Below are 15118 nucleotides of genomic sequence, written 5' to 3' on the forward strand. Positions count from 1 at the left end.
GAAGGAAGGAAGGAAGGAAGGAATTGATTTACAGTGTTTGAATGTTGAATAGTGAAAAGATAGGCACAATAGGTTCTGGCAAGCAGATGAGAACTGGTTCCAGCATACCATATATTTCTCAGTCTTCTCAAAATCTAACATTACCTCTTACATCATCATAAAAATTGGCATCTCCTGATGTGGAGGCAGTTACACATAAGAAGCCAAGAGGGATTTTTAAAGATTATAATTAAGGGTCTTAGTTGAATGATTTTGTGTGGACTCTTGACATAGGCACGTGAAAAGTTACATTTGGACAAAGTTTCTACCAATATGCTTGTGAAGCCATAGGCTTTCTTCCAAAATTCCAACATAGATGCATATCAAGATTGCGTATATCTTAATAATTCTAGATACACCTATTTAAATATACTCCCATCACAAAAAGGTGTTATAAAAAAGTCTATAATAAGAGACATAGTATGTACCTAAGCAGGAAAACTCTAAAGGGATTAACCATAAAAAAAAAAAAAAAGAAGTAAGAAATTTAGGCCCAGGTTTATTTCGATGATCCACTGTCTAAAGATCTTTGCTCTCTGAACTGTGTGCCCTGTGGAGTTCCCTCTAATTCCTTACAAATTTCCCTTTATCTAAACTTCCCTTGGGCGTCTGGGTGGCTCAGTTGGTTAATTAAGCGACTGCCTTCAACTCAGGTCATGATCCTGGAGTCCCAGGATTGAGTCCCGCATCGGGCTCCCTGCTCAGAAGGGAGTCCGCTTCTCCCTCTGACCCTCCCCCCTCTCATGTGCTCTTTCTCTCTCATTCTCTCTCTCAAATAAATAAATAAAATCTTTAAAAAAAAAAACCTTCCTTTATACATTACCATAAGATGGTACGTTGATATGTATAAGCATTTCAGTCAGTCTCATGAAAATTTTAAGCCAAAACTACCATCCACAATTATACTACTATCTTTGAGGCCATGCCCATTGCTTTGAAACCTTCAGGAAGGAAAATATTTTTCTCCACCTCTTTTGCTTATTGTTTGGGGCCTGCACATCAAACTGACAAAAGGCAGATTACCAAGAGAAAAGACAGATTTTAGTCATGCACATACAGAGGAGTTCACAGAAACATATCTCAAGGAGGTTAGAATTTGAGGCTTATCACACATCCTGAAGGGAAGGGGAGGGAAATAAGGGTACTTATGGGAAAACAAATAATTTTTAGAAAAGATAAATGGGCTCTTAGAATACATGAGAGATAGTATAGTTTTGTGACAATGCTTTTAGGTGATTTCTTATTTTGGTGCTAACTTCTTTTCTCTGGTGATTCTGGTGGTTTTCTAAATGTGACACCTGAAACCATAAAACTCCTAGAAGAAACATAGGCAATAATTTTTTTGACATCAGCCATAGCAACATTTTCTAGATGTCTCCATAGGCAAAGGAAACAAAACCATAATTAAACTATTGGGACTACACCAAAATAAAAGCTTTTGTACAGCAAAGGAAACTATCAACAAAATAAAAAGGCAACCTATGGAATGGGAGAAGATGTTTACAAATGATATATCCTATAAGGAACTAATTTCCAAACATATAAAGAACTTATACAACTCAACACCAAAAAAAAAAAAAGCAAAAACCAAAAAACAGTCCTGTTAAAAAATGGACAAAAGACCTTAATAGACATTTTTCCAGAGAAGACATACAGATGGGCAACAGACAGATGAAAAGATGCTCAGTTATCACTAATCATCAGAGAAATGCAAATCAAAACCACAATGAGATATCACCTCACACCTGTCAGAATGGCTAAAATAAAAAACATAAGAAATAACAAGTGTTGGTGAGGATGTGGAGAAAAAGGAGCCCTTGTGCACAGTTGGTAGACTGCCTGAAAACGCAGATATTCTCTGTTTTTTTCCTGTGTGTACATACTTGTGATAAAGTTTAATTTCTAAATTAGGCACAGTAAAAGATTAACAGTAATAATAAAATAAAAGAGTTATAACAATATACTGTAATGAAAGGTATGTGAATGTGTGCTCTCTCTCAAAATATTGTACTATATTTACCCTTCTTGTGATGATATGAGATGATAAAATGGCTATGTGATAAGGAGAATGACGTAGGCTTGTGACACACAGCCTTAGGCTACTACTGACCTTCTAACAACACGTCAGGAGGACCGTCTGTTTCTGGACCATAGCTGACCACAGGTGACTGAAGCCACAGAAAGTGAAACCATGGATGAGGGAGGACTAGTGTATGAAGTGTTGAGGGTAGTACAACAACCTAACATGTGGGGAGATAGTGACTGAAGTAAGGAAAGTGATCCGAGCAAATTATTCTCAGGTTTTTCTGAAACACAGCTTCAGGCAAGGAAACATCATTGTGGGTGTCTGGGGAAAACTGTCCAGCAGGCAGGGGTCATTTCTTAGTGGATTTATGATATGGGCCAATTTTTGCCTGAGAGGCTACTTCTCTTTGAGCAAAGATTTAGTTTCCCCACGAAGCAGGCAAAATTATGCAACTAAAGGCTATAAATAGGAAGAGAAATACACACAAATTAAAAAAAAAAAAAACCTGCCCATCAATTGAAATTGATCTCTAAGTCAAAGCAGAAGACCATGATGAGAATTAAGGTGACATAATTCTAAAATTATTAAGGACAATAGTACACACATTCAGGGTGACCCTCAAAATACTTTAAAATATTGTGGCATAGGCATCAACCAGATAGAAGACTGTTGGCTGTAAACCATTGATATGGCCACCATAATGTGTGCCTGCTGAATGTCAACATTTCAACATCAGGTTTTCCTCTTTTGTTATCCATCATTTTGCCCACACTTACCTAATATAATTTTAATATTCAGAAATTACATGTTGCTGAATTTCAATACTTAGTTTTTGAAATTAATATTGCATTTTATGTATGTTTCATATATATACTGTACCATTAATTGTAAGTTAACGCTAACAAAAATACTAGTTGGTTACATAAACTCACCTTGCAAATGTATAAACCAAAAGAAATTGATTTTTATTGACATACTTCTTTCCCTATAAATAGAATTTAGAAAAGAAACAAGATTATTTAACTTATCACATTACATTTCAAATGAAGTATAAAAATGTGGCAAAGATTTGCATTATTCCTTATTAATAATAATCAACTATTTTGTTTACAAAATCTTTGAAATACTATTAACTTCTGTTGGCTTGTTAAGGAAGTAATCACAAAAACCAAAGAGAAAAAGTATAATATGCATTGAATGCCTTTGAAGGTACTGTGAGAAAGAACATGATGTAGAAATCATGAGCTAGCAGCCAGTACGAGAAAACACAGGCTTTTCCTACTCATGCAGTCAGTGATTTGTAAACAACAATTACTAACTAGAGAAAATGAGAGGAAAACACAAAGCTCAGCCAGGTGTTATTTTACATCAGTGATTTACCCTGCTATTTGATCAATGATGAGAACAAAATCACCCATATCCTCAGGAAGCCATGAATGTTTCAAAGCAGCTGTGGGAGCATCTGGCTACTTGTCCTAACAAAGACTACCTCCATCAAGGAAGAATCAAGATTTATTCCTCTTGGCTTCAACCAGAAACAATGCCAATGAATCTGCTGTTGCATCACATTATTTCTTTAATGAGAGAACAAAAGCAGTTTTAACGTTCCATTTCTGGTGACTTGGCAGGAATACACTTGCATCCTCCTGAATCAGTTGTGACAGGATCATTCAACATTCCCTCAAGTGACCAGCAGTATGAGTACTTTCTCCCTTTGCATAGCTTCTGGAAATATACACACACACACACACAAACACACACACCCCAAACGTGTGAATATAGCGCTCACTTTCAAAAAGTAAGACAGAAAAGAAATCCCAAACACAGCTTTTTAAATATTTTACATCTAGATTTTATAGAAAACATAGAATTTTAGGGTTTTAGCCTACAAAATCTATGGAATCTAGCAGGATTTTACTGATCAAGATGTGTTAAACTGTGGCTAGGGAAAGTGAAAGCACAGTTTGGGGTGGAGCAGGTACACGGATGAGGAAGATGCCTTTAGAATTAGTGAAAAAGCAGTTGATCTTGGGAGCACTCTCAATCAATAATCAAATAATTCAGAATATTTTGGTTTTGCTTTCATTGCTCAATCTAAATACTTTTTTTTCAAATAAGACAGTTAAATAATGGAAAATATTGAAAATTCAAAAAACTAATCCAAGATGCATTTTTACAATTGGATATTATACAATTAAATTATAGCATATCCGTTTTGATCCACACCATATGTTCAGACTCCTAGCACTTTGCATCTTTACTTATTTTCTGGTATTATTATATGGTATTACTATATGTTATATATTTTTTACATTAATGTACTCTCATAAAATAATTGTCATATGCATGGAGTATATGAATCAATTGGACAGTGCTCCTTTGGGACCATCAGGGATTTATCGAACAAAAACACAGAAGGCAGGACAATTGTCTGATAAGCCTTGAAACAAGATTTAAACAAGTTATGAATGAAAGATATTCACATAAAAGTATCTGATGTGTTTGTATGGCATTGTACTAGGTCCTATGGGAGGTTCAGATCCTGAAATCCTGAAATCACTGAGGTACAGTCCACAAGTACCAGACTTAGTCTGGAGTCTGCTCCTTACATTTTACATAACTGTGAGTTGCTTCCTGTTTGAGCCTATGTCCTCACTTTTAAAATCTATTTATTTGAGAGAGAGAGAGGGAGAGAGACCACAAGCAGGGTGAGGGGCAGAGGGAGAGGGAGAAGCAGACTCCCCACTGAGCTGGGAGCCCGATGTGGGGCTCGATCCCAGGACCCCTGGATCATGACCTGAGCTGAAGGCAGACGCTTAACCGACTGAGCCACCCAGGCGCCCCTGTCCTCACTTTTTTATTTATTTATTTTTATTTTTTTATTTTTTTGCCCTCACTTTTAAAATAAGAATAATTGCACCTACAAAGTTACAATGTGTATTAGGAGATGTATGTGAAAAAGCATGAGAAATTGAAAAGTGAAGTATAATATATTATATATTCTATAAAGAGCAATATCAAGAACTTATGATAAAGGCAGTCAATGAGGAATAGATAGTAAATCTTTTAGGAGTTCAGACATTAAAATCAATTCCATCTGAAGTGATTAAAGAAGTCTTAAGCTAGTCCATGGTTCTACCTTAAGGGAAAAAGGTAAGTGCTGCAATTTTATCTTATATTTTGAAAAATTCCTTAAATGTGAATCTTTCTTCTCAAATTCCCAAGGTTATCCATAAGTTGTTTCACAGCCCCAAAATGGGACTGAAATTTCTTGTCTGTTTATGTACCTTATGTGTCCAACAGCACAGAAAATGATTTTTTTCTCTTCTTGAGACATCCAACAAGCAAATCTATAACATTTTTAAAACTAATTTTCATAAAACTTCTTGGTTTAAAATACTTTGGAAGCCAATGTTCTTTCATCTAGCTTCCTCTGCAATTTTGTATCATCATATAAATTCAAGGATGACAAAAATACAGGGAAAGACTAAAATTTGATGACTCCTCCATAAGCTACATGTATTACTTTATGGTCATAGCTTATAAATCTATTCATATTTGGGTTTAACTTTTTGAAATTTATTAACATTTGAATTATATGTCTTTTAAAGATTTTATTTTTTGAGAGAGAATGAGAGAGAGCACGAGTGGGGGAGAGGCAGAAGGAGAGAGAGAGAGGCAGACTCCTTACTGAGCAGGGAGCCCAAAGCAGCTTGATCCCTGGATCCTGGATCCTAGGATCATGACCTGAGCCAAAGGCAGCCGCTTAACTCACTAAGCCATGCAGTCACCCCAACTTTTGAATTATATTTTTGAAAACAATTTCAGAATATCACATTAGTTATCACTAAGATTAATTAGGCTTTTTGAAATAAAATTATATTCCTTTTCAAGTAGTTTCAAAAGTTATGGATAATATAATTTGTTAATGTAATTTAGAAATCAGTAACTATTGGTCAATTGTTAGATTTGTTTCTGTTTTTTTCTTATTATATCTAGTTTTCCTAGGCTAGCATGAGAAGCCACTATTGATAGCTAGATGTGATTCCATTTAAAAATGTATATATGCATATGTATATATATTATGCATATATATGCATATATATTCATTATATTTTTAATAGCCCAAGGTTCAGTTATACTCAGAGCAAAGGGAAAAAAAAAAAGCTTTTGATCTAGAAGAAACTCAGCCATAGGTTTGGAATCTGTACTCAAACTATGCATGCACTGGCAATAGTATTCACCTAATATAATTGATTTGCCACTGCATTTATCTACTGTTTGTCTAATGTTAACAGTTTTAAACAGAACAGTTTAACTAGTATTTAGAAGAGTCCTTCCAGCGTTAGTGTCAGGCACAATCTTCTGCTTCTCTTCATACTGGTGGTTCTCTTTGCCTACTGGGGCTTCCTCTTCTTCAATACAGTTGTTTTTGATATCGAAGGTCTTGCAGATCTCATTTGTTTTCCTCTTGATCATATTGGCAACAGTCATATGTCACATCAAGAAAGCCTTTGATGTCTAAGTATTTTGCAGCCAGAATAAGTTCAAAAAGCCCCTTTAGTTAACTTCCAAAAATCTTAGTCCCAAACAGTGGTATCAACTATTTGCTTTTCTTTGTTCTCATCATCAGGCTCAGAATGAAGGTCATCTTTGTGGTAGGTGCACCACCTAATGACCTTTTTTTTTTTTTAAATATTGCTGAACTAATGTTTGGTAGGGAAACTAGGTCATCATTTACTTCATCATCCATTCCCAAATCTTCCAACACGGTCTTGATAGTTAAACAGTTTGGTTATACAGTAGTTACACAATTTAGTTATACAAGTTGAAGATATCTGCTATTTAGAATTATTTTTTGAATCATAGGATTTATGCTGATTTATAGCTTGTTTTTGTCACTTTAAACAGCTTTCTCTTCTGCAGACAAGTCACGTCCTGCCTCCTTCTTATGACACTTGTGATTACATGGGGCACACCTGGATAATTCAGGATCATATTTCCATCTCAAAGTCCTTAGCTTAATCAGAACTGCAAAGTGTCTTTTACCAGAGAGGAACATTCACAGGTTCTGGGGATTCGATGTGAACATTTTCTGTGAGCCATTATTCATCCTTTGACAGCTGTCATATGACTTAGCATTCCGCAATGTTATTCCGGGTATAGGAAAAAGACAAATTAGAAAGAAAATAAAGCATCAATTCTGCCTTAAGTATGACATGCATATTTCAAGCTCATAACCACATTCCAACCACGTGGGGAAAGATGATAACAATATATATTACCATTAAGCTCTGATTGCAGGGGAAACATCAAAAGAAAAGCACATGAGGCAATTACTGTTAGGCTATATTATGTTGTATAAAGCACAATATATTTAATAAACATTTCCAAAACAAGATATACATCAAAAATAGTTTGAAGTATGCTCTCAGGTTTCAAAAATGTCAATTAATATGATAAATATCACATTTACAGAACTTCACAAGTAAAATTACGGTATTGATTATAGCATATCCCTTTCTTGAGCACCTGCAGAATGAAGCACTCTTCCTGTTCTTGCTTTGCAACTATACCCATTCGTTCATTAGCAAAGAAAAAGGGAAAATCATAGTCTTAAACGTCTGTTCTGATTTGCACTTTCTGGTGTATATTATTTATTTATTATGTTATTTACATTCCATTATGTCACTGATTATATTTCCCCTAACACGCACACGCACACGCACACGCACACACATCTCTCTAAAAAGAAGCACAGGGAAGAAAAGAAAGGAAAAGAAAAAAGAAAAGAGAGAGACAGTGAAAATCACTAAAAAAGGAAATGAAGAAAGAAGAGAGGAAGGAAGGAAAGGGGAAGGAAAAGGGATAGGAAGAAGAGAGAAAAGAAAGGAGAGAAGAAAGAGTATGATAGATGAGCAAAAGTGAAGATTTACTTCTATTAATGCTAAAGGTACGAACGGGGGGCGAAGTTGAAGTTACCGGAAGAAAACAATGATTCCATGTAAGAATTTTTTAACAATTAGAGATTTTCAAAAAGAAACAGGTAGTCTTATGAAGTGGTGTACTTTTTACAGCAACAGTTGAAGCAAGAAGTGGATAATCAGCAAACAAGTATATGCTGAGGGATTTTCTGCATTGTTGAAAAAAATGTATGAAATGACTTACAAGGGAGACAAACCATAAGAGACTCTTAATCTCAGGAAATAAACTGAAGGTTGCTGGAGTGAAGGGGGAAGGACGGATGGGGTGGCTGGGTGATAAACACTGGGGAGGGCATGTGCTATGGTGAGCTCTGTGAATTGTGTAAGACTGTTGAATCACAGACCTGTACCCCTAAAACAAATAATACATTATATGTTAATAAAAAAATCAAAAAAAGAAAAATCTATTATAGTTTTATTTTACAGTAACAATAAATAATCCAAAAACAAAATTAAAATATAAAAAAAAAATGACTTACAAGGTCTATCCTAGTACTAAGATTCTACTATTTAACATTCACTGTTAAGATTTTCATTGTCACAAACACATGTGCGTAGGAGTGTGCTCTTGTTCTCCCTCTATCTCTCTTTTTCACCTAACCACACACACAATTAAATCATAATTAGGTGCAAAATAACTAACTAGAATAATTTACTATTCTTTCAGGTATTTCCGTATAAGCATTAAAAAGTAACACCCATCCTAATGTGGATAAAATCTCCTTTGTTCACTAACTCCACTATGTACTTTTCTTATTTTGCCATGTAATTCTTGGTAAACTATTTGAGATTCAGAAAACGTAGTAATCAAAAAGGTTTGTATTAAAACCATTTTCAAAAATGTGGTAATCTATTCAATAATCATTTATTTTGAAGGTCAAAGTTAAGATTTTGAAGGCTTAAGAAAGGATGTATATCAGAAATACAATTCCACTGAAAACTATACTGAATATACAATTCTGTACTCAGGAAACATTGCTTGAGCCTTCAAATCTTTCAGTTAGTCTCTGATCTGACAGACTCCAGAAGATATTATTTCCCTATTTATTTCTTTCTCTGACTTTTTAGAATCAGAAGTAAAAATCAATAGTTGCCCTCTATGTTCTAAAATTAGTTTTTCTCATGTGGAGGAATAAATGTGTTTTCCTTTTTAAGTTTGTTGGTACTACAGTGTTGTCACAATAGGCCAAATTCAGATGTAACATAAACTTGGGTTATTAATAAAACAAATTTATTAAGTATATTCGAAACAAATTCTTGAGGTTTCATGTATTGAAGCTATATTTTAAAATAAAATTCCATACGGTGCTAGCCTTCTCAGAAAATAGAAAATGCAGCATTTGGGGTATATATTGACCTATAAATTGCCACATCCTCTCCTTTAACTCATTAACTGCTTAAAATGTGTGCCTGGTGTATATTGTGCAGCTCATTTCAAAAGCAATATATTAATAAACAGTATGGCTCAGGAAATTCAAATTATGTAAAGCACTTTTCTCTGTAAAATAATTTAACAAAATCAAAAATGTGGGCATAAAGTGTGAAAACTCTAACAGGATAATATTGGAAACTTCAACATTAGAGGAATGATCTGATAAAGCATATACATAATTGAATATTTTATCCATCAAAGTAATAATTATGGAGACAATATCAAAATATGGAATAGGATTTCAAATATATGGTTAAAAAACAGAATTATCTAAAATTATGTATATTTTACAACTCTGTAAAATATGGATATTTACATATGAAAGGGATGTGCAAAAGTGAAAAGATTTTAGAGTTTATATAGTTCTTGGACCCCGAAGTCCAAGTGAAGAATCTATAACTAGATTAGTTAGAGAATGGTGTAGTTAGTAGTACTTCTCAGGGTAGTTAGGGAATGGATTTTCCTTATTTCTGTTTTATGGAGGAAGACTCATAAAATCTGTACCTTTACTTTTAATTAACCAGTAGAGAATTAGAAATAGAAAAGATAGTACCTATATGTTAATCAATAGTCATTCTAATATGCTGCCATAATAGAATTTATTATCAGTTTTGCACGGATTATACTATTTGACCTTGAGTGCTAAATAATTATGTGGCAAAATGTAGTATACTGGTAATATTATTGTTTTATGACATTGAACATTAAACTGAAAATTAACCATAAGATTGTATAAATGAAAAGGACGTTTTCAAAAATTGCAATGAATTGATATATTTGAGGCAACTTCTAATTTGTATGATTGACCTTAAAAGTTACAATTTTTTCATAAACTCCATTTCATACATTATTGTACTATAATTCAAAAACATTAATGCAATTTCCAACAGGGATAAATTTATTAATGGTAGTTTCTTAGTAGTGAATATGACTCAATTTAGTGAATCATCTAAGCATTTTTCATATTTACCATGCTACCTATTTTGTTTTAGCTTACAGAACAAACTCTTTTATCTTTTAGCAACTTCTGTAATTATCACTCATTTTTAGGAATATGTTTTAGTACAACAATAATACTTTCATTGAACAGCTAGAAAGAGTTTTAAATATAATTTCTAAAGTACGTATTTCCTTAGGAGAACCAAACTTGTCATTCTCATAAATTTAAGAAATACTTTATCCCCACGATATAAAGGGAACATTTAGAAATAAAATACCAAACTTAATACCTGAGTCTTTCTTAGAAATTTAAAATTTATGTATTATAATCATAGAGAATCAGTTTTTTCAAATTCTATTCTCACCTGCAATTGGTTTATTTGAATAGATTTCTGGAAATGAGTTGGAAAGACATTATGAGTTCATAATGATAATTCTAATTTGAGTTTATCATTACAGAGTTTTTACATACCTCCATTAATTTGATATCTATATCCTCATTTCCCATAGAAAAAACAAACTGACCTAGTCCTCAGTAACACCAGAATAATTACTCATTTGCCTTAACCCTCAACATGCACATTCAGAATTACTATATTAATATAACCAACAACAATGTCATTACTAAAAACAGTTTAATAATTTTTACAGGTTGTTTTTTTCATCCTTAAAATTATCTCATTAGGATGTATGCTAGGTTACTATGTTTTAGAGTTTTAAGTAGTTACTCTTGGAGGCTGTGCCTCAATACACAGGTTTCTTTCGTTTTTCTTTGCTTTTTTTTGATATTACTTTTTTAAGGGCTAATTTGTTTTCTAAACATTTAACTATTTACAGGGTTCCAAAGTAAATTTCAAGGGAAGGCAAATTCTGAGACTTCTATCTTCCAACTTTATAGTGTCCATCCTATTGTCTCCCATCCCTGAGGGTATCCATTGTTATCATTTTTTCTATTCTTGGGTTTATCCTTATATTGTTTTTTATACATTCTTCCCACCTTATTTTTTTCACTTAAAAATATATCCTGAAAAAACTCCATTATAGTTTTTATAGATAGCCATAATTTTCTGGTGGATGTAGTGTAGTTTTTCAAATAGTCCCTTTTTGACAAACAGTTAAATTGTTTCCAATCTTTACAAATAAATCTCAGTGAGTAGTCTTGTAAATATGTCACTTTGTGTTTGTTCAGTGTATCTTTGGGATAGATTTCAAAAAGCCCAAGTGTAAATGAACATATAATTTGCCTTAAATTGTCGAATTTCCCTTCATGAAAGTTGTACTATTTTGCATTCCTACCGACAATGTATTAAAGTGCTTTTCCCTATAGCCTAGTCAGCAGAGCCTGCTGTCAGATTTTTGGATTTTTGCCAATCTGATTGGTAAAAAATGGTATCTCAGCATATTTCATTTATATTTCTCTTTTTATGAATGAATTTTAACTTCTATGTAAAAACCTGTTGTATTTAAAAATTAGCAATACTTTAAAATGAGGGGGATTTTGTTAGAGAGAAGAATCTATGATATATACATTCTAGGGAAATTTTGGAAGTTTAATGCAAGATTGGTAGGATTAGGTTGTTAAAACAATGTTATATAGGGGAAAAAAGACATGATGCTGAAAATGAACTTCAGAAGTTAAATATTTCAATTTTATTCAAATGTCACAGAAACCATGCAAAAGAAATAATTCTCATGTTGATATGCAATAATTTATAGTTAAGAAGTTTGTGGTTTAAACTTTTATAAAGTACTAAGACTTTATAAAGTACTAAGTCTTGAGGAGAAAGAAAAGCCTATAAATGATCTTGTGTAATTGCAGAGTATTTTTCTATAGCAGACTTAGATTTGATAAAATATAAGAGCCAAGTGTATTGTACTTCATGTCATAACCTAAAACCAAAGCCAGTTTAAAGGAAAATGTCCTCCACTAACAAAGACTAAGATGATGAGTTCTGGCTCTCATTCTTGGACTATCTGAGTTTTTCCTGTGTGCCCTAGTAATGTTTCTAAATATATTTTAATACTTTATTTGGATTAAATAGAGTAGATCCTAAGGCTTTCTTATTAATCTGATATCAACAATTGCTATCATCTTCAACAAGAATTATATTTTCCTTGGAAGACAAAATATTAAAGAAAGGATTCTGGAGAATGATTCCTGACAATTAATTCTTAGTTATTTTCTTTCCTTTCAGCACCTTCCCTGATAGGTGTGGTAAGGAAGGACTGGGCATCCCAAAATAGCATTGCCCTATCATGGCAAGCACCTGCTTTTTCCAATGGAGCCATTCTGGACTACGAGATCAAGTACTATGAGAAAGTAGGTCTTATTTGGAGCTTCCTAAAAAACTACATATACATATATATGTATATATGTATATATTGAGCATGTTGTTATATTATTTTACTTTAAAACCTGTTCTTTGACCTAACTTCATACCTACTATTTCTTTTAAAACTCTCTAATTTACTATTATGCTTATACTTTCTTAATTAATTTGTTTTGTTTTATGTCAGATTATAAAGTAGAAGACACAAGATGTCCATTTCTGTCATGACTTACTATAAGGATTTTTCCAATATAGTAAGAGGCAGTAACTCCTTTAGTTTACAGTTTAGTTGCATAACATTGTTTCTACAATTCACTCAGAAGACATGGTAAAATGGAATTGCTATAACCTAAAGAGAGAGTTTGTGTAGCCCATAGTTTTTGCCAATGAGTTTAAAGTTAACAGTTCACTATAATTTGGAAAGGATGATTTAAGGGATAAATGGAAATAGCTGGTGGTTTAAAATTTTTCTTTACATTTAGGTCAGCTGTTTTACTTTTTTAAGAAGCTAGCAAGATATATCTGGTTAATAAATCAACTTAATCTTAATTTTCATTTTTATTATTTTAAAATTGTTCTCAACTACTATATTTTTCCCAAATTATATACTTCCTTATCTTTATTGTATCCACATTCTTCTTTATGTTTTTTCCCCTTATTCCTCACTATTCTGATATTGTGCCTGTAGACATTATCACAGACCACATAACAATTCTGGTATGTCTCATTGTGCTGCTGCTGCTCTGGAATATTGATAAAGGGAACATTAAATTTAAAAAAATAAAGTAAAAATCATACACAATTTCTAGTTGTATAATACAGTAAGAAGGAACTTCTTGCATTTCTGTAACTGATTAGAAGCAAAGGAATATCACAAATAAATTTTTATTTCCTCTGAAGAAATACAACACAAGAACAGAAATGGAAGTCTATCTTTTTCTATTCTATTGCTTCTGAGCAAATATAAGTTTGAAAAAGGAGAGGTAACTCAGTAGCCTGCCTGTATCCATTTTTGACACTCTAGTAATTTCAGCATTATGTAGTCAATGAAAACTGTCATTATGAACCAACAGGAATAACTTCATAGTCTAAGAAAGGGGAAATTGACTGAGTTTTAATTGGATTACAGATTCTGCACATTAGCCAGGCCAGCATGTGCCAGAAATCTTGTTGAGCTATCCTTTCAAATGTTACAACCTCTAGCATGCTGTCACAAAATACACATATTTTCTGTCTACTCGTTTAGATAGATCCTTAGGTATGCAAAAATTCTCATTATTTAAAAAAGCAATGGGCACATATATAAGCAACTTTTCAGAATGAGAATACTCCTCCATGTTTTATGAAGGCTGTATTTTGTACACAAAATCATTCTCATTTTATAGTCATTTATACTTCTTATGTTTGAAGATGAAGATAACTTGCAATATTTCCAATTAAGGACAAATCATACAGATTCTGTAAAAAGGGAACGATATTCATCCAATCAAAATTTTAGAAATCAATAATATCCTGAAAGATGGTAACTGACATAATTTCCATGTTTTAATGATAGAATAGGTAATGTTATGAAGGAGTCTATTTTGTAAGAAAATAGCAATTTTGCTAATGGAGTTACTACACATGTAGTAAACCTGGAGTTGGAAGCCAAGGATGCCTATTTCATGTTCTGATTGTGACTCTCATTATGCCTGTGGCCAAGAAAACTCAATTAATCTTCCTATGTTTCACACTTCACATTTACAAAAGGGAAATGAAGGTATCAACTCTTCAAGTGGGTTGTAAAGATTAATTTTATAAACAGACGTAAAGATGAAAAGCACACTGAATCAGTATTAGAAATCATTTAATTTAAGAAAGAATTAAGGAAATATTTGGCATATAACATGGAACCAGTATACAACAGCATGGGAATTGTATACAAATTAAATAAAAATCATTCTTTCCATACGTGAATACATAATGTATAGGCAACTAATCAACGATGTTAGAATGTCAAACCTTTCAGAGCAAGCATAAAATGATTGATAGGATTAAAACTGTTTCCAACTATGGCTTCATACTGTAACTGTGCATTTTACCTATAGGCATCTATAACATGATTTCTGCTTTCAAGAAAATATTTTTATAAAATTTATAACTAACACCTTACGATAGAACTCTTAAAGTGCTAATTTCCTTCTTTATTAGGAACCTAAATACTGTTCAGTAGGAAAAGCAAGATACGAAGAAATATATGTACAAATATATGATCATAATTTCAGAATGCAAATATCCCACTCTATATGTATATGTATATATATATATATAAATATAGAGAAATATGGAATGGAACAGAGGGTACACCATGCTGTCTCCATTGTTGCTT

The 15118-nt window shown here is 32.8% G+C and overlaps 1 protein-coding gene across 9 annotated transcripts in view; it reads left to right on the top strand.

Moving 5' to 3' along the window:
• The window catches only part of EPHA6 (EPH receptor A6), an 831631-nt gene that overhangs the window by 509683 nt on the left and 306830 nt on the right, over window positions 1-15118 (top strand). For all 9 annotated transcript variants that reach the window (XR_012378040.1, XM_073892326.1, XM_073892340.1 and 6 more), the window contains exon 6: window positions 12616-12740. Coding sequence is in view for 8 of the 9 variants with exons in the window: in XM_073892326.1 (XP_073748427.1) it covers window positions 12616-12740 (125 nt within the window). In the remaining variant the exon portion in view is untranslated. The remainder of the gene's footprint in view (window positions 1-12615; window positions 12741-15118) is intronic.

The sequence above is a fragment of the Callorhinus ursinus genome, unplaced genomic scaffold (genome assembly GCF_003265705.2).
Source record: "Callorhinus ursinus isolate GAN/ISIS: 27379988/994484 unplaced genomic scaffold, GSC_fseal_2.0 scaffold1, whole genome shotgun sequence".
In the NCBI taxonomy this organism is placed as follows: domain Eukaryota; kingdom Metazoa; phylum Chordata; class Mammalia; order Carnivora; family Otariidae; genus Callorhinus; species Callorhinus ursinus.